The 18,634-nt window shown below is 45.1% G+C and overlaps 1 protein-coding gene across 1 annotated transcript in view; it reads left to right on the top strand.

Annotated features, from left to right (window-relative positions):
• LOC135219231 (protein C12orf4 homolog) overlaps positions 1–18,634 on the top strand; it is a 116,787-nt gene that overhangs the window by 25,719 nt on the left and 72,434 nt on the right. Inside the window, exons 3-4 of the mRNA XM_064255824.1 lie at positions 8,641–8,816; positions 9,007–9,228. Coding sequence (XP_064111894.1) covers positions 8,641–8,816; positions 9,007–9,228 — 398 coding nt within the window. The remainder of the gene's footprint in view (positions 1–8,640; positions 8,817–9,006; positions 9,229–18,634) is intronic.

The following is an 18,634-nucleotide window of genomic DNA, read 5'->3' as shown; positions in this document are numbered from 1 at the left end:
TAGAGTTGGGGGGAGGGAGGTCTGTCCTTGCTCGCTCCATCCGGGCCCGTCTCCCTCTCTCCCTACGCGGAGGGAGTAGGGGAGTCTGGACAGACACTTGGCTGGGAGTGACCTTGTCTCCCTGCTTCACGGCTTGCTTCGCTGTTGGCGAAGTCGGGGGGGTTGGCCTCCCCACCCCCGCCTTTGTTGCTCCGGCGCTCCGCTGTATGCTTGAGTACTGTTTCGCCCATCCTCGCTTTCTTCCCCGTGATGTCGGATCTCTGTTCTCTTTCCTGGAGTTCCATCGATTACGGGGGAGGGAGCTATGGTAGCCCCGCCTACTGGCGGAGTGTATGCGTTCCATTTGGTCACTTTTGCTTTTCACCATCCCGTCTCTCCGGCGTAGCTGGCGGAGTCGGACAGCACCGCGATTCGGAATTGTCCTCCGAAATTTTGTTACTATTTTATGCTTAAGTTAATTATAAGTTATTTATAAGTTATCTTAAGCTGGGTCCCTCCCTTGCCCTCTGTTTTCCTTCTCCGGCATACACCGGAGCCTTCATTTACGCCTATTAAGGCAGTAGGGGAGGGATTATGCCCAAAAATTTTCCATTCTCCGGCATGCAACGGAGTACTAGAGTAGCCCTGTGAGTGTTATGTCGATACTCATGTATCCTTCCACTTACAGACTACCAACTGTGAGCACCCGGGGTGCAACGCCGTACTCCAGGACCCCTGTGGGCATGAAGTCTGCAGGTCTCATGCTTCGTGTGCGACTCCTCACGGGAATCTGCAGGTCTGGTTCCACGAAACGTGTATGATCTGCTATGATCTTGTGAGTCAGTTTTTGGACGGGGTAAGTATTTCCATCAGTATATACATACGATATAAATTCTGAATTATATCTTAAGCTTAAGTTTTGAAACATACTTTTTAAGCTTAAGTTCCCCATATTATTGTGAATATATGCCGGTAATGTCTAGTCTTAAGGCTGTTTTAGTCTAAGGTTGACCCTCAACTTTAAACTAAAATCTAACAGACACCCTCTCTTCCAGGCTGCCGCGGTTAGAGAGACCGCCCTTGCAACCTTGAGGGCTTGGGTCGGCGGCTTCGGCAAGAACGCCGCCAAGGGACAGCCCTACATCCTGGAGAAGAGGATGGCTGTCCTGCTGTTCCCCGGTGGCAAGTCGACGGGGTATGTCGACCCGGCGGAGGCAACTCCAACGATGACGACGATCCAGCGGCAGGTCGCCGCGTGTATGAAGGAACCAGGCCAGGACATCTCAGCGGAAGTCACCACACTAGATCTAAATGTAGAACCAATGGTAGGTGTAGACGACCTGTTGGTCGAGGTAGGTACGTTGGACGCTCAAGGGCTTCCCTTGGGCGCCACTGGATCTTCTTCCCCTGCTGTTTCCCCTGCTTCCTTCCTAGGCTTTACGGGAGCTGAGCTCTCGTATGCTACGCGTAGCGCTTCTGTGGTCCCTAAAGTGAAGAGTCACAGGGCACAGAAAACCCTGACAAAGACGTTGTCGTCTGAAAAGACTTCTTCGGCGTCGTCATCTCGTAAGTCTCCGGCTTCTAACCCCGGAGCAGAGAAGGGTAAATCATCTGCTTCGAGCTCTAGAACTTCTAAGAGCAAGTCCTCCAAGGAGAGGCCCCGTACTCCGGCGGAGTCAGTGGTCTCTCCTTCCCCTTCGGTACCTCTAGCGAGTTACCCATCCACTTCTACATCTACCCCTAGCTTCGATCCCAACGCTTTTTACGTCGGGATGATGCAGCAGATGGGAGATTTGGTAGGCTCCTTGAGGACAAGTATGGAGCAGATGTTCTCGCAACTTTCGGACAGGATTGCCACTCAAAAGAACCTAATGTCCGGCTTTAATCAGGCTCCTCAAGCTGCCTCCCCGGCACCTGGCGCCGGCCTGCTCCAACTTCCTCCCCATGATTCTCTTCCTCCTTTCTCGATGAACAACCCCTGGAGAGTGGCTTCCTACGCCCCTTTCCAGGACGGGTTCATTTCCATTCCGGAGTGTGGTACTCGAAGGATTGAAGACTTCGAGTTTTACCCAGAGAATCTTCAGCCTCCGTTCATTGGCTACGCCAGGCTGACGGAGGCAGCTATGAACAGGGAGGATAAGGTCCCTAGGGAGACAGAGCTGTACTCCAGGGACCAGGCCCAAAGAGAGTGGCTCCGGTGTCTGGATGAGATGGACTGCTCCAACACCAGAATCCAGGCATTTAAGAGTCCTTTCACCATCTTTACGATGGAGGAAGAGACTCCTCTCCCTTTTCTAACTAAGATCGCCAGCGTTACCATCCCAGCTGGCTTAAAGGGAGAGCCCTTGCCTCAGTTAAGGGAAGCAGATCCCACATCACCTTTGCTCCCTTCGCTTGGAGATTTGTGGGAGGACCTGCTGAATACTTTTTCGGTAGGCAAGCTCAAGCCGGACTGCGCGATGGACCAGTTCGGCGAGAAGCTCCCAAGACTTCCTGATAGCCTCATCCAAGCAGAGTTTGAGGCTAAAACTAGGCTGGCCAGGTCTATCAACACCATGGCAATGACGGAGGTAGCGGCTATATCTTACGCTTCAGAGCCGCTCTTCAAATTGTTGACCAAATCGCAGACTTGTACGGTCCAATCGGACTTGTACGAGTTTGTGACGGCGAGGGTCAACTGCCGCAAACATGTCCTCCAGGAAGCAACTATTCGGCATGAGCCGAATAAGCTGCTTTCTTCCAACATCTGGGGGGCAGACCTCTTCCCTGAAGCAATGGTTAGGGAGGTCCAAAGCGAGGCGACGAGGCTCAACCAGAGCCTCAAGGATCGTTGGGGCCTCTCTGCTAAGAGGCGCCAAGACCAGTCTTCTGCAGGCAAGAAGCTGAAAAAGACCAAACGGTTTCAGCCTTACCAGAAGAAGCCTCAACACTTCAGCCAGGCGGTCTCAGCTGTCCCGGTCGTTCAGCCAGGCCAGCCTTCTACGTCGAAGACACCAGCTCAACCAATCTACCTGATTTCCCCTCAGGCTCAGCCTTCCACTTCCTATGCTGTCTCCCCGGCCTTTAACCAGGTGTTCGAGGGCCAAGCCTTCCAACACTTTGACCGGTTCGCCAGGGGAGGTAGGGCTAGGGGATCCTTTCGTCAGAGAGGATCAGGAAGGTCGCTTAATAGGGGAAAGCACTTCCGTGGAGGCCGCGGAGGTCACTCAACTCAGCAGCAGTGAGCTCTCCAAGGTAGGAGGGAGGCTGTTTCTCTTCCAGCATCGGTGGGGATTCAGCAAATGGGCACAAAGTATTGTGTCGAAAGGCCTGGGTTGGAGTTGGATCGGAGGCCCCCCTCCACCCAGACCGTTCCTTCAACTTCCATCGAAGGAATTGACGGAGTATGCAGAGGAGCTCCTTCAGAAAGGAGCAATAGCGAGAGTCAAACGATTAAAGTTTCAAGGTCGCTTATTCAGCGTGCCAAAGAAAGGCTCATTAAAAAGAAGGGTAATCTTAGACTTGTCCCAGTTAAACTTGGCCATTCGCTGCGACAAGTTCAAAATGCTGACTATCTCGCAGGTGCGGACCTTACTTCCCCGTGGGGCCGTCACCACCTCTATCGATCTTACAGACGCATACTATCATATCCCTATTGCAAGACACTTTCGCCCTTACCTGGGCTTCAAGCTGGGAGACCAAGCATTCTCCTTCAAGGTAGTTCCCTTCGGTCTGAATGTAGCACCCAGAATTTTCACGAAATTGGCAGAAGTAGTTGTTCAACAACTAAGGTCTCAAGGGATAATGGTAGTAGCGTACCTCGACGACTGGTTGATTTTGGCACCAACAGTCGAGGAATGCCACAAAGCCACAAAGAAGGTCATTCAGTTCCTGGAATATCTGGGGTTCCAGATAAACAGGACAAAGTCAAGACTCACTCCGGAGTCCAGCTTTCAATGGCTGGGCATTCAATGGAATCTATCTTCTCACACTCTGTCGATTCCACTAGCCAAGAGGAAAGAAATAGTGAAGTCAGTGAAGCAATTTCTAAGGTACAAATATGCTTCAAGGAGAAACCAGGAAGGAATCCTAGGTTCCCTTCAGTTTGCCTCAGTGACAAACATCTTGATGAAAGCAAACTGAAAGACTTAACCAGGATCTGGCGCTCACGAGCAAATGTCAGATCGAGGGACAAGTTGTCAGCAATACCGCAGATTCTCCGGAATCGTCTACGCCCTTGGACAAAATTGAAGAACCTGTCCATGTCAGTACCTCTTCAGTTTCCCCCTCCGGGAATCACTATCCACACAGACGCTTCATTAAGCGGCTGGGGAGGATATTCTCAGTTCAAGAAAGTTCAAGGAACATGGTCACCCCAATTCCGCCAGCTTCATATGGTAGTTCACTGCATAAACAAGGGAGGCTCCAAGTCAAGACACCTGAATCATGTCATGGTAGCCATCTTTTCCCTGGCGGACAAGTTCGGTTGGCACCTCTCCTCCACCCATCTGGCCGGAGTGAGAAATGTCATAGCAGATGCTCTATCCCGTTCAGTTCCACTGGAGTTGGAATGGTCGCTGGATAACAGTTCGTTCAAATGGATACTCCGGAGGGTACCAGGCCTGCAAGTAGATCTGTTTGCATCTCAAGCGAACCACAAACTTCCTTGTTATGTGGCTCCCAACCTGGACCCTCTGGCCTATGCTACAGACGCTCTGTCCATAGACTGGAACAACTGGGAAAAGATTTATGTCTTTCCTCCGGTGAATCTCCTCCTGAAACTGCTGAACAAACTCAGGACTTTCAAGGGTCAAATAGCTCTAGTAGCTCCGGACTGGCCGAAGAGCAACTGGTACCCCCTGCTGCTGGAATTGGGTCTTCACCCCCTTTGAATTCCCGATCCCAGACTCTCCCAGTCGGTACAAATGAAGACTGTGTTCGCTTCCTCAGGAATTCTCAAAGCCCTAACTTTATGGACTTCATGAAGTTTGCGGCCAAGAGGGATGCAGATGTAGATCCACAAAATATCCTCTTCTTGGAAATAGATAAAAGGGATTCAACTTTGAGGCAGTATGACGCTGCAGTTAAAAAGTTGGCATCTTTCCTGAGGGAATCGGACATTAAAATCATGACAATCAACTCAGCTATATCCTTTTTCAGATCCTTATTTGAAAAAGGGTTCGCAGCTAGCACTATTACGACAAACAAGTCAGCCTTGAAGAAGATCTTTCAGTTGGGTTTTAATATAGACTTAACAGACTCTTACTTTCGTCTATTCCAAGGCTTGTGCTAGACTAGACCTTCAGTAAGGCCTACTTCAGTGTCATGGTTTCCTAAATGATGCTTCTAAAACTGACTTCAGATTACAAAGATAATACGACATGTTCATTTATAATGCTCTTAAGAAAAACATTATTTTTATTAAGCTTGGCTTCAGGAGCTAGAATTTCAGAACTGTCGGCGCTATCCAGAGATGCGGGTCGTAGAATTTCTCCCTTCAGGAGAAGTTCTGCTTTCTCCGGATCACAGCTTTTTAGCAAAAAATGAGGATCCTTTGTTGAGGTGGGAACCATGGAAAGTCATACCCCTTCCCCAAGACCTTTCTCTTTGTCCAGTGACGACCTTACGAGCCTTTCTGTCTAGGACATCCTCCCCCTCTTCGGGTCCCCTCTTTAGGAGAGAAAAAGGTGGTACCTTATCAATTAAAGGTATTAGGCAACAGATCCTATACTTTATTAAACAAGCTAACCCTGAATCCTTCCCTAAGGCACACGATGTCAGAGCAGTGGCCACCTCAATAAATTACTTTCAACATATGAACTTTGATGATTTGAAAAAATATACTGCATGGAAATCGCCGACAGTATTTAAACGTCACTACTTGAAGTCTTTGGAATCTCTGAAATTTTCAGCAGTTGCAGCGGGTAACATAGTTTCCCCTGACTCTGCCCAGTAGTTTAGTTGAAGATCCAGATCTCCTTTCTACCTACCTCAGCCAACAGTTTGTCTAACCTACCATGTTACTCTACACTTGCCTTGAGTCTTAGCTGCTCTTATGATTGTCTAGTCCCTATTTTTATGCGAGGTCACCCACAATTGGTTGTATATATTAACATTAGAGTGTGGTCCCCTTATTTTTATGCTAGGGTTCCACACCCCCATTATCAATGGTTTATTGTCTTTTATATTGGTATCTATAAAACTCAGTGTGTTTTTTAGGTTAAGATATTCACACATATGTTAATTTTCATATTCATACCTGTAACTTATGTAAATATTTTGTAAATAATTATAGTTATAAGTTACTTTTAGTTATTGTTCTTTATTCAGAATTGTCTGAACAAGTTGTATGAATACTTTGATACAATTATAGTATGTACTTAAATTTTAGTTTTATTGAGACCCTCTTTATTTTCAATCTTGTGCTAATTCTCTGGTATTATTTCGCGCAGCGACACGAACTGAGCCCAGAAAAAGGTTTTTGACGTAGGAAAAATCTATTTCTGGGCGATTGGTTCGTGTCGCCTAGCGAAATCCCACCTCTTCCCAACCCTTCGCTCAAGATTGATTGCTAACTTCAGGATGGCCACCAGAGGCACAGCAGTCACCTTAGCGTGGGTTGTAGTAGTAGTAGTTGCTGCCCCGTTCTGTGGGTCGGCTCTCTCCATGAGGGATTTTGTTGTGGGAAATTTCTAAATGACAAGAAGTTCGTGGTAGTGGTCTCACTCGCCCTAGTGTTCATACTGACGCCCTTCTTTTATTTGGGTGAGCGAGTCAGTTATACTGACCTCTTCTTTATTTTGTTTATTCTCTGGTATTTGTTAGATCATTTACCTAAGAAATAATGAACTAAAGGATTATTTTGCTGGGCGACACGAACCAATCGCCCAGAAATAGATTTTTCCTACGTCAAAATCCTTTTTATCAAAATCATCCAAGTCAGTCACAGGACTCAATTTCTCTTCTTTTTTGAAACACTGGAGATTCCACTATATTTCCCGTCTCTCTTGCTTCTTAAGTCTACAAATACGTAGTCATTTCTGACACTTTTGTTGCTTCAGATGTTCTCTGGATAGCCTTCAAAACATAAGTTACAGGACCTTCAAGATGTTTTTATAAAATGAAGTATTTCAGGAAATTATAGACTATTTCCTTGGCCTCAGGTGGTGGGTGAAGACATTTACGGGAGTCACTTGGGCTGGGCTGACCATACTTTTCACAGTGGGTGATTGAGTGCGAGTATCCTATAATGATATTGACCATGACCTTTTAAATCCTCTTAAAAACCTTAGGTCCCCTGAACTCAGATCTGGCATTGCCGCGGAAAAATATTCAAAATATCTGATGCAAACAAAAAATCACATTTCAAGAAATGAAAACTATTTCAATAGACTCCATGAAGCTAATATGATTACCATAACATGAAAATTGGCAACGTATGATATGTGTACAAGCCACACCACAGCGATCTTAGAAAAGTAAACGCACTATAGGTTTACCCTGTTAATCTTTTGCCCTTTTTCCTATGATCTTGCTCTCTCTGTCTTTTTCCTAGATTTGTCATCTAGTAACTCAGACTTTAAAGGGGCCACGTGCCCTGCCCCCTGGCTACACTATTGTCTGTAATATATTTTATATTTGAGGCTGTTAGTGGGATTTTAATGTCAAGTAGAAATGAGGCTTTCTTGTCAATGGTCTCATTGACTTTTAACCAGTCTATCTCTTTCCTTGATTATGTAATCAGATGTTATATATGCTGAAATTAAGAGGCCCATGTTTTTAGGAAATGAAAATATTTGGATGTTTTCTTGCATAATATAAAGGAGTCATCCACTAGGCATTATACCTTTATTCATGAACATATACTACAAACAGAGATAGGAGATGACATTGATTGATTGATTTTTGGCTATTAAAACTGCCATCACAACATCTTAGAGGAGAAAAACAATATTAAGGTTATGCGTACTTTAGATTATTATATTGGTAGATAAATCAGGCAGCTTTACCTTTATCATGTTTTTAGGCATGTCCTAAGTTTGAAATAATTGGACTGTAATGGGGAATAATTGGCTGTGAGAAAAACTAAAGAGAACAGAATGAGACAAAAAATATGCGAAAATTTCCAGATGAAGACTTCATAATGTCGAATAGCTTTTATAGGAGATTCTGAAACAAAAGCAGTTCAAGTCCAAATATAGATATAACTTATCCTTGTAGCTTGCTACAAGGATAAGTAAGAATACTGTTATGATTTAACAAGTTTATTGAAAGTACACAGCAGTTTCAAGACCAACTGGTCACCTCCATAGGTATATTTTGAGTGTGTGATGTTTTAATTTAGTACTAATTAAATCATTTTAATGTTTTTATTAATCAACATAAAAACACATTCAACTGATTGCAAGGTACAAAGTCATCCATTGCCAAGCTTGGTGTCAACCATCTAGTCCCTTGAAATGTTTTCCTACAAGTTTTTATTACTGTTGGATTTCTTTATATTTAAAAGTTTTAGATGTAAATGTTTCCTTTCTAAGTTGCTTGGTCACAGTGGAAATTTTCTTTTTTCACAATTCTAAAATATACAGTGCCTTTCCATTTATCTTAGTAGACAGGGATGTGAATGTTTCAGGGTGTCGCTGTAGAGTTGCTAATTGATATTTTTACTTCTAACTTCACAAGGTGAGTAAACAGCAGGAAGATGAAGGATGTGAGAATGAAATGTTTGCAACCATGTACCACAGTTTAGTACATTCACCAACAGCTGTGAATTTACTTGGCATTGAACACTCTTATGCAGGTGCAATGAGCTCTCTCGTCGCTCAGAGAGAAGTTGCTGTTGAGGAAATGATGGACAGGTATGATTTATATGAGTCAGCAATTTTCACTTTAAGACAGTTGTGTTTATAACATACAGATTAATAGTAGTTCTGCAGAATTATATTTAATATTTTATTTGTCTCTCTGCAATTGGCATTTTTCCAAATGTTTTTAACAGGCAATAGACCTTTGTTATGCTAAATAGTTTTCATTTTTATTTATCAACAGACAAAAGGAAGAAGTAAACAAAGCATTAGATGCTGTGGGTGTTCATTTAACTGATGCAGATGTGACTAATCTTTCTCAAAGACATACAAGAGATTCTCAGCTGATGGAGGAGCAGTGGTCGTCAACTATATCAGTTTTGAAAGAAGAACAGAAGAAAGAATTTAAAAATTTTGTCATGGAATCTTTTGCTGGAAAAGAAGTGACAACGCCTGTAACTCCAAAGTTTGTTATTTGTTCCACTTTACTTTTTACCATACAGTACATATTGTAGTCTTGACCATAAGTCACCTCAGGATAATAAGAATGAGTTTCATGTAAATATTAACTGAAAATACAGTTTACAAGCTGCTTACTTTTAATAAACTATAATGACCAGTATATTTGGGAAATCTTGAGACTACAGTCAACCACCAGTATTCGCGGGGGATAGGGACCAAAAGCCCCTGTGAATAGCTAAAATCGGTGAATACTTGATACCCCCTCTAAAAACACTAATAACTATGAATTTTCATCTTTCAAACACCAAAGACCTGCTCCAAATATGTTTATACAGTGGGCCCCATGTATTCGCATTCTCCAGATTCGCGGACTTGCTCATTCGCAGATTTCTCTCTGGACCATATCTACCCATTATTTGTGGGAAATTCGCCTATTCGCAGTATTGTTCTATGAGAAATATCCACAAATTCCTGGGGTTTTTTTTTACAATTTCATCATAAAATGCACTTTTTGCAATAAAACTATTAAAAAAGCCAGGGATAAAAATTTTTAGTGCTTTTTTCTTGAGTTTTACCCAACAAAATAGGCTGTTTTCAGCACTTTTATAGGGGTTCCAACTATTCGCGGTTTCTAGCTATTAGCAGGGGTGTCTGGAACACATCCCCCGCAGATACGGGGAGACCACTGTAATTCCTTATTTTCATATTTTAATAGTATGTATCACTTCTGAGCACCGCATCTATAATGGGTGAAAAAAAAACAGCTAAGGAGCTCAGCTACCAACAGGGTTCCCTATAAGGAGGTCTCTTGAGCACTATAAAGGGGTCCCTCCGGAATCTATATAGGGGAGAGAAGTAGTTTTTTTATAGCGTATGTGCGGTCTCGTCCTCAAGGATTATCCTTTCCATGGTCTAACCAGAGCTCCATGGTGATCAGACTAATGTCAAAGAATTCTCTTAGCTGGTCTTATGGCCAGGTGTTCTGTCGTAATGACAGACATTATAACATGTGATAGAGTATAAAAGGACTCAGGATATGAGGGCACTTTCTATTATCCTCAGTGAACGCTAATATCCAGTTTACCTACTACGTCGAAACAAGATGTGGTTATATGCATATGCACTGTCATATTGTTTACATACGACCAAAATCTAACCAAGACACCATTCCTTTTCTGGTCCATCAAGCAACCAGAGCTCAAAGAAGTCCATTCTTTACTTATTGATTCAGTGAAGTGCATAATTTTTAGTTCCAGTTAATTTTTTTTCTTGTTTAAACTTTGGAGCAATGATTTTTTGTGCATGAAAGCCATAATCACCTTATTTCGCCAGCATATGTTGGTGTTTCTTATGATTTATGATCGTTAGGCGAGCTCTCCAAGAAAATTGTTCTTCGCTTATTAATTTCATTACCGAGGTGTATGGAAACATATAAGTTGGAATCTAAGTGTAAAATTTTTTAAGTTTCAATGAAAAATTTTGTTAGTGTATAATGTGGAACAATGATTTTAATGTGCGTGAAAAAAGGCAAACTGTTATTTTTTGCTAGTACACTTCGATGCCAATGATTTAGGATCGTTAGCTCCAAGAGTTTCCTTCTTCGCTTATTGATTTCATTACCAAAGTTCATGGAAATATCTTACAATGGGTTCAGCTTACAATGTTCTGAGGTTACAATGCTTTTCAATTATATTCATCAGAAATTATTTCTAGGTTTATGATGCATGTTCCATGGTTACAACACTTACAACATTGATCTGACGGAAGAAATATGACTCCAAAAATACAAAATAATCAATATTTGGGTTTTTTTTTGTGAAAACTGCAATAAAAAAGGGATTTTGACGTAGGAAAAATCTATTTCTGGGTGATGAGTTCGTGTCGCCCTGTGAAATAATCCTTAAGTTCATTATTTCTAGGGTAAATAACGTAATAAATACCAGAGAAAAAATAAAATCAAGAAGATGTCAGTATAACTGACTCGCTCATTCTATAAAAGAAGTGTCGGTATGGTAACAGGGGCGAGTGAGACCACTACCACGAACCTTTTGCCATTTAGAACTTCCCACATCAAAATCCCCCACCTGAGAGAGCCGATCCTAAAGGAGGATGCGCCCGCTACTACTACTAATACCCACGCCAAGCGGAGTGCAGCGCCTCTAGTGGTCATCCTTTTCTAAAGATGTCCATCTTGGGCTGCAGGGTGGGTAAAAAAGGGGTGGGTTTCACAGGGCGACACGAACCCATCGCCCAGAAATAGATTTTTCCTACGTCAAAATCCCTTTTCTGGGCTCAGTTCGTGTCACCCTGTGAAATAGTAATAGAGAAACAGCACAAGATGACAATGGAGAGTCTTAATGAAACAATAAAATAAAATTAGAGTATAATATAAGTGAATCAAAAGTTATGATACAAAAACTTATAATATAAAGGTACTTAAAACTAGCTTAATATAATAAAGGGCAAAGCATAGCTTAGTATAATGGTATCAAAACAAATATTCAAGATTCACTAAAACTAGATTAATATATATACAAAATATACAAAAGTTATTGTGTTCTACCCTAGCATAAAAATAAGGGTAGAAACACTGAAGCACATTTATATGTACAGTATGTGGATGTCCCTAGCGAAAAGATAAGGGACATTCCACCAATATCATCCTAGCGGCTAAGGCTAGAGGACCATGTAGAGCATAGCAGTAGGGTGAGACATGTTAGACAAGGTAGGTAGAAAGGAGACCTGGATCTTCAACTATAACTACTGTGCAGAGTCAGGGGAAACTATGTTTCCCGCTACCACTGCTGAAAATTTTAAGGATTCCAAGGACTTCAGGTAATGACGCTTGAAGACTGTCGGGGATTTCCATCCAGTATATTTCTTAAGATCATCAAAATTCATATGTTGGAAATAATTAATAGAGGTAGCTACTGCCCTGATATTATGTGCTTTTGGGAATGATTCAGGATTGGCTTGTTTAATGAAGTAAAGGATCTGCTGTCTGATTCCTTTTACTGATAAGGTGCCACCTCTTTCTCTCATAAAGAGAGGACCTGAGGATCTAGAGGATGTCCGAGACAGAATGGATCTTAAGGTCATTACTGGGCAGAGAGAGGGATCCTGGGGAAGAGGAATTACTTTCCAAGGTGCCCACCTTGCTAGAGGATCCTCATTTTTAGCCAAAAAACTGCAATCCGGGGAAAGCAAAACTTCTCCTGAAGGGAGAAATTCCACATGACCCGTATCTCTGGATAGAGCCGACAGTTCTGAAATTCTGGCCCCTGAGGCCAGGCTTAGTAAAAATAGCGTCTTCCTAAGTAACATTATAAATGTGCAAGACGAGTTGTCAGTGTCCGAGGCTAGTTTGAGGACATAATTTAAAAACCATGAAACTGAAGTAGGTCTTTCAGAAGGTCTAAGTCTAGCACAGGCTTTGGGAATAGACGTAAAGTAAGATTCTGTTAAGTCTATTTGAAAACCCAACTGAAAGATTTTCTTCAAAGCTGATTTATTAGTGGTAATAGTGCTTGCTGCTAGACCTTTCTCAAACAAAGACCTGAAAAATTATATGGCTAAGTTAACTGTCATGGTTGTAGTGTCTGTTTCCTTCAGGAAAGATGCCAACTTTTTGAAAGCAGAATCATACTGTCTTAGAGTTGATTCCCTCTTATCTGATTCTAGGAAGAGGATGTTTTGGGGATCAATATCTGCATCTTTTTTAGCCGCAAACTTCATGAAGTCCATAAAGTTAGGGTCTTGAGAATTCCTGAGGAAACGAACACAGTCCTCATTTGTACTGATTGAGATAGTATGGGGTTGGGAATCCGTCGAGGTCGGAGGCCCAATTCCAGTAGCAAGGGGTACCAATTGCTCTTTGGCCAATCTGGAGCAACCAGAGCTACTTGTCCTTTGAAAGTCCTGAGTTTGTTCAGAACTTTCAAGAGAAGATTCACTGGAGGAAAGATGTAGATCCTTCTCCACTGATTCCAGTCTATTGACAAGGCGTCCGTGGCATAGGCTAGAGGGTCCAGGTTGGGGGCCACATAGCAAGGAAGCTTGTGGTTCGCTTGTGAGGCGAATAGATCTACCTGGAGATCTGGTACACTCCGGCATATCCACTGGAACGACTTGACGTCCAGAGACCACTCTGATTCCAGAGGGACTGAACAGGACAAGGCGTCCGCTATTACATTCCTTACCCCTGCTAAATGGGTGGATGATAGATGCCATTTGTATCTGTTCGCTAGGGAAAAAATGGCTATCATGACATGGTTTGCATGTTTGGATTTGGATCCTCCTCTGTTGATGCAGTGAACTACTACTGCACTGTCCAAAACTAGCCTTAGATGAGACTTCTTTGGGGGAAGGAGCTTCTATAGGGTAAGAAATACTGCCATTGCTTCCAGAACATTTATGTGGAGCTGGCGGAACTGAGCGGACCAAGTCCCCTGAACTTTCTTGAATTGAGAGTATCCTCCCCAACCGGTTAGGGAGGCGTCTGTGTGAATAGTTAACGCCGGAGGAGGGTATTGCAGGGGAACTGACTTGGACAGATTCATTACCTTCGCCCATGGACGAAGTTGGTTGCGAAGAATTTGTGTCTCGAGATTTGACATTTGCTCTTGAGCGCCAAACTCGATTTATATCTTTCAGTCTTGCCTTCAAAAGGACGTCCGTCACTGAGGCAAACTGGAGGGAACCTAGGATTCTTTCCTGGTTTCTCCTTGAAGCTTGCTTGTTGTTGAGGAATTGCCTCACTGACTTGGCTATTTCTTTCCTTTTGACCACCGGAATTGACAGATTGTGGGAGGATATATCCCATTGGATGCCTAACCACTGGAAACGAGTCTCCGGAGTGAATCTGGATTTCGTTTTGTTTATCTGGAACCCCAGATGTTCCAGAAATTGAACTACCTTTTTTGTGGCTTTGAGACATTCCTCGACGGTTGGTGCCCAAATCAGCCAATCGTCGAGGTATGCTACTACCATTATCCCTTGTGATCTCAGTTGTTGAACTACTACTTCCGCTATTTTCGTAAATACCCTGGGGGCTACATTCAGTCCGAAGGGCATCACTTTGAAAGAGAATGCCTGGTCTCCTAGTTTGAAACCTAGGTATGGGCGGAAGTGTCTCGCGATGGGGATATGATAGTATGCGTCTGTAAGATCGATAGAGGTGGTGACGGCCCCACGGGGAAGTAAGGTCCGTACCTGCGAGATGGTCAGCATTTTGAACTTGTCGCAGCGAATGAAAGAGTTTAGCTTGGACAAGTCTAAGATTATTCTTCTTTTTGAAGAGCCTTTCTTTGGCACGCTGAACAAGCGCCCTTGAAATTTTAGATGCCTGACTCTCGCCACAACTCCTTTCTGAAGGAGCTCCTCTGCATAATCTGTCAATTCCTTTGACGGCAGTTGAAGAAATGATTTGGTTGGTGGAGGATCTTTGATCCAACTCCAACCTAGTCCTTTGGACACGATGCTCTGTGCCCATTTGCTGAACCCCCACCTGTGACGGAAGAGGAACAGCCTCCCTCCTACCTGGGGAGCCTCACTGTTGCTGTGTGGGATGGCCTCCACGTCCTCCTCTGAAGGGCTTACCCCTGCTGGTAGCCCTTCCCGAACCTCGCTGGCGAAAGTTACCTCTCGCCCTGCTTACCCTTGAGAACCTATTAAAGGTAGGGAAAGCCTGACTTTCAAACATGGAATTGAAAGCCGGGGAGATGGTGTACGAGGTTGAGGGTTGGTTCTGGGGGCATAGCAAGAGGATAGGCTGGTTCTGAGCGTTCGATATCGAAGGCTGACCCGGTTGGGTAACTGGGACGGCCTGGACGAAGTGCTGCTGCTGTTGGTGTTTCTGGTATGGCTGGAACCTCTTGGTTTTCTTCAGCTTTTTACCAGAAAAGGGGGGGTTCTCCTGCTTCCTCTTGGTTGAGATACCCCACCTAGCTCTAAGGCTTTGGTTAAGCCTTGAAGCTTCGTGGTGCACCTCATTCACAGAAGATTCTGGGAACAGATCCGCACCCCACATGTTGGAAGCAAGAAGCCTATTCGGTTCGTGTCGAATGGTGGCTTCTTGCAACACATGCTTACGGCAGTTTCTTCTAGCCATTAAGAAGTCGTAAGCATCCGCCTGAACTGACTGAAGTTGGGACTTAGCCAAGATCTTGAACAGAGGCTCCGTGCCATACAAGAGGGCAGCCATCTCCGTTATGACTAGGGAGTTAAGTGATCTCCCTAGCCTAGTTCTTGCATCAAATTCTGCCTGAATGAGGCTATCAGGCAGTCTAGGTAGCTTTTCACCGAACTGATCCATGGCACAGTCCGGTTTCAGCTTTCCTACCGTAAAAGTAGCCGGCAGGTTCTCCCAAAGTTCTCCGAATGCAGGGAAGAGAGGAGATGTGGGCTCTGCTTCCCTGAGCTGCGGAATGGGTTCATCCTTCAAAACAGCATGAAGGGTTGTCTCCACCATCTTTGTCGTAAAGGGGAGTGAAGCCTCCTCCTCCGTGGCAAAAATGGTGAAGGGACTCTTGAAGGCCTGGAGTTTGGTATTAGAACAATCCCAATCCTCCAGACAGTGAACCCACTCCCTATGGGCATGGTCTCTTGTGTACAGGACAGTCTCCCTAGGGATCTTGTCCTCCCTATTGAGCGCTGTCTCTGTTAGCCTGGCATATCCTATGAAAGGCTGAGTCATTCCAGGAGGGTAGAACTCGAAGTCCTCGATCCTTCTTGTTCCACACTCCGGTATTGAAATCATACCATCCTTGAAGGGAGCATAAGCTGCTACCCTCCAAGGATTGTTCATAGAGAAAGCTGGAAGAGAATCATGAGGCGGTAACTGGACCAGACCAGTACCTCCTACCGGGAAGTTGGCCTGAGGAGCCTGGTTCAGGCCAGCAAAGCGGTTATCGTGTTCTAGAACACGATTGGAGAGGTCCTGGATGGATTGACCTGACTGGTTGATGCTGCTAGAGAGTTGAGCAAACATTTGCTCAAATCTCATCCCAAGCGATCCAACCATCTCTCCTACTTGCTGTAGGACTCCTGCCGAGAAGGTAGCAGGGTCAAAGGCACTAGGTGTCGCGATCCCGGCAGGGGTCACCGGAGTGGTTCCGGCAGCAACAGGAGACGGTACTGGCTCGGTCGGAGCGCGGACCTTCTCCTTAGAAGCTTTGCTTCTCGACCCTCTCAAATGTGAAGAATCAGACTTAGCCTTCACTGCTCCGGAGTAGGATGCCGAAGACTTTCGTGAGGAGGAAGACGACGTCTTTTTGGACATCGTCTTCTGGAGGGTCTTCTGCTCTCTGTGTTCTTTTACTTTAGAAGGCACAGAAGCAGCAGGCGAAGGAGTAGGGATCTCAGATCCCGTGAAGCCTTGGAAAGAAGAAGAGGAAGGAACAGGGGAAGAAGATCCAGGTGCGCCCAAAGGAAACCCTTGAGCGCCCGAAGTACCTACCTCGACTAACAAATCTTCAGCACCTACCGCCATTGGCTCTATATTAATATCCAAAGTGGCGATGTCCGGCACGATGTCCTGGCCTGACACGTTCACGAAGGCCTGCTGCACCTCGCGCTGAATGGAGGCTATGGCTGGAGCTGCTGTGGCGGGATCCACATATCCCGTCGCTTTCCCTCTGGGGAAGATCTGGACAGCCAACTTCTTGTCAAGGATGTATGGCTGTCCTTTGGCGGCGTTCCTGCCGAAGCCGCCCACCCAAGCCTTCAGGGTTGCCAGAGCGACCTCCTTTACAGCAGCAGCCTGAAAGAGAGGACCAATGAAGTCCCTAGCGGCGGAGCTATAGCTTACAACTAAGACTTAAAACTAAGATATATTAGAGATATATGATGGAGGGAGTAACTATCTTGATATCTACTTACTCCATCCAACAGCTGACTCACGAGGTCGTAGCATATGGTGCATGCCTCGTGGTGCCAGACAATCAGTTCGCCATGGGTAGTGGCGCACGGGGCGTGGGTCCTGCACTCCTCGTGGCCACAGGGGTCTTGGAGGACTGCATTGCAGCCCGGTTCCTGGCAATTGGTAGCCTGTAAGTGGAAGGATACATGAGTATCGGGAATACACACTTACAGTCTAACATGAACTCCGTTGCATGCCGGAGTAGGCAAGTTATACCAAAACTAGCCCTCTACCGTAATGTGTGGTCGCTAGGGCGATCTGGTTGGAGTCTCCGGTGTTCACCGGGGACGGAAAAGGGGAGCAACCTGAAGTGGTGAGAGAACCCTAGTGAGGATAGAGATAAACCATGACGGAGAACGGAGGAGGCAGTTAAAGTAAAATAACAACAAAATATAAAAGGAGCATGTATACTTCATACAGGGAGTAAAACATGCCTCCCTTCCGACTACTAGAGGGTGCCCGGGTAAGGAAGCAAGCTCCCCTCCGGTAGCGGAAAGAAGGTAGTAGTAGGCAAGCTTTGAGACCACTAGTAGACTCCTACCCCGGTGGCTGGCGGAGCCAGCTACTATTCCGACAATCGAAGGGGCCCCTGGCTAGTGAGCAGGGGCTCCGTCCGTTGCTGGAGAATGGAGAGGGGAGGGGGGGTAGGGAGAGTGAACGAGACACACCGGAAAGAGCCGAGGCGGCCGGAGGGAGGGGTGGCCAACCCCAACCCCCTTACACATCAGAGCTCCCTGGTTCACGAGACAATAAAGTGGTCACCCAGACTCCCAGCTGGCCGGGCCTCCCAGGAGCCCCCTCGAGAGAGAGAGAGGGAGGGAAGCGCTCAAGTGGTCTTACCATGCGGAAGGGAGGGAAGGGAGCTGGGTAGGGCGCCCAGTGGGACACGTAATCGAGGGTGGACCAAGAGGCGATAAGCAACACAACCACTAGGCTAGTGACCACGCGAACCCAACTGTACCAAGTGTGAATGAACACGAAGGATAAGATAAAGCCAAGGTACTGGGCGCCCTAAAAGCTAGCCTAACACTGAATAAAATAACACTAGATAAAAATAGGCAATAATAAACACATACACCGTAAAAGAATGGAAGGAACACACGAGTGAGAGAGATAGAAGTCCAGGAGAAGACGAACCATTCTGAAGAACAGTCGACTACTCGGAGCCAGCCGTAGCCGATGAAGAGCAAAAGCTGGGATGCTGGACAGGGAAAAACACTATAGCCCTAAATACCTAAACCATAGAGATAACTGGGTGACAAAGGTATGGGCTGTGAATTCCTAAATTCTATAATACGATGTAAATAAACAGAGAAACGCGTAATAAGAACCCATGAAAGGAAGAAAGACGTCCCAGTATGGAAGACTGGGAAATCTTAACAACACGAGGCGGGCTCATGGCCGCCACGAGTCAACCGGGTGACCGTATGTAACCTAAAAAACGGAAAATACTGGTCCCTGGAAGACAAAAATACAAAATCTTGACCTTTCG

Source organism: Macrobrachium nipponense, chromosome 1 (assembly GCF_015104395.2).
Source record: "Macrobrachium nipponense isolate FS-2020 chromosome 1, ASM1510439v2, whole genome shotgun sequence".
Taxonomy (NCBI): Eukaryota; Metazoa; Arthropoda; class Malacostraca; order Decapoda; family Palaemonidae; genus Macrobrachium; species Macrobrachium nipponense.
This window is presented reverse-complemented; position numbering and strand designations above follow the sequence as displayed.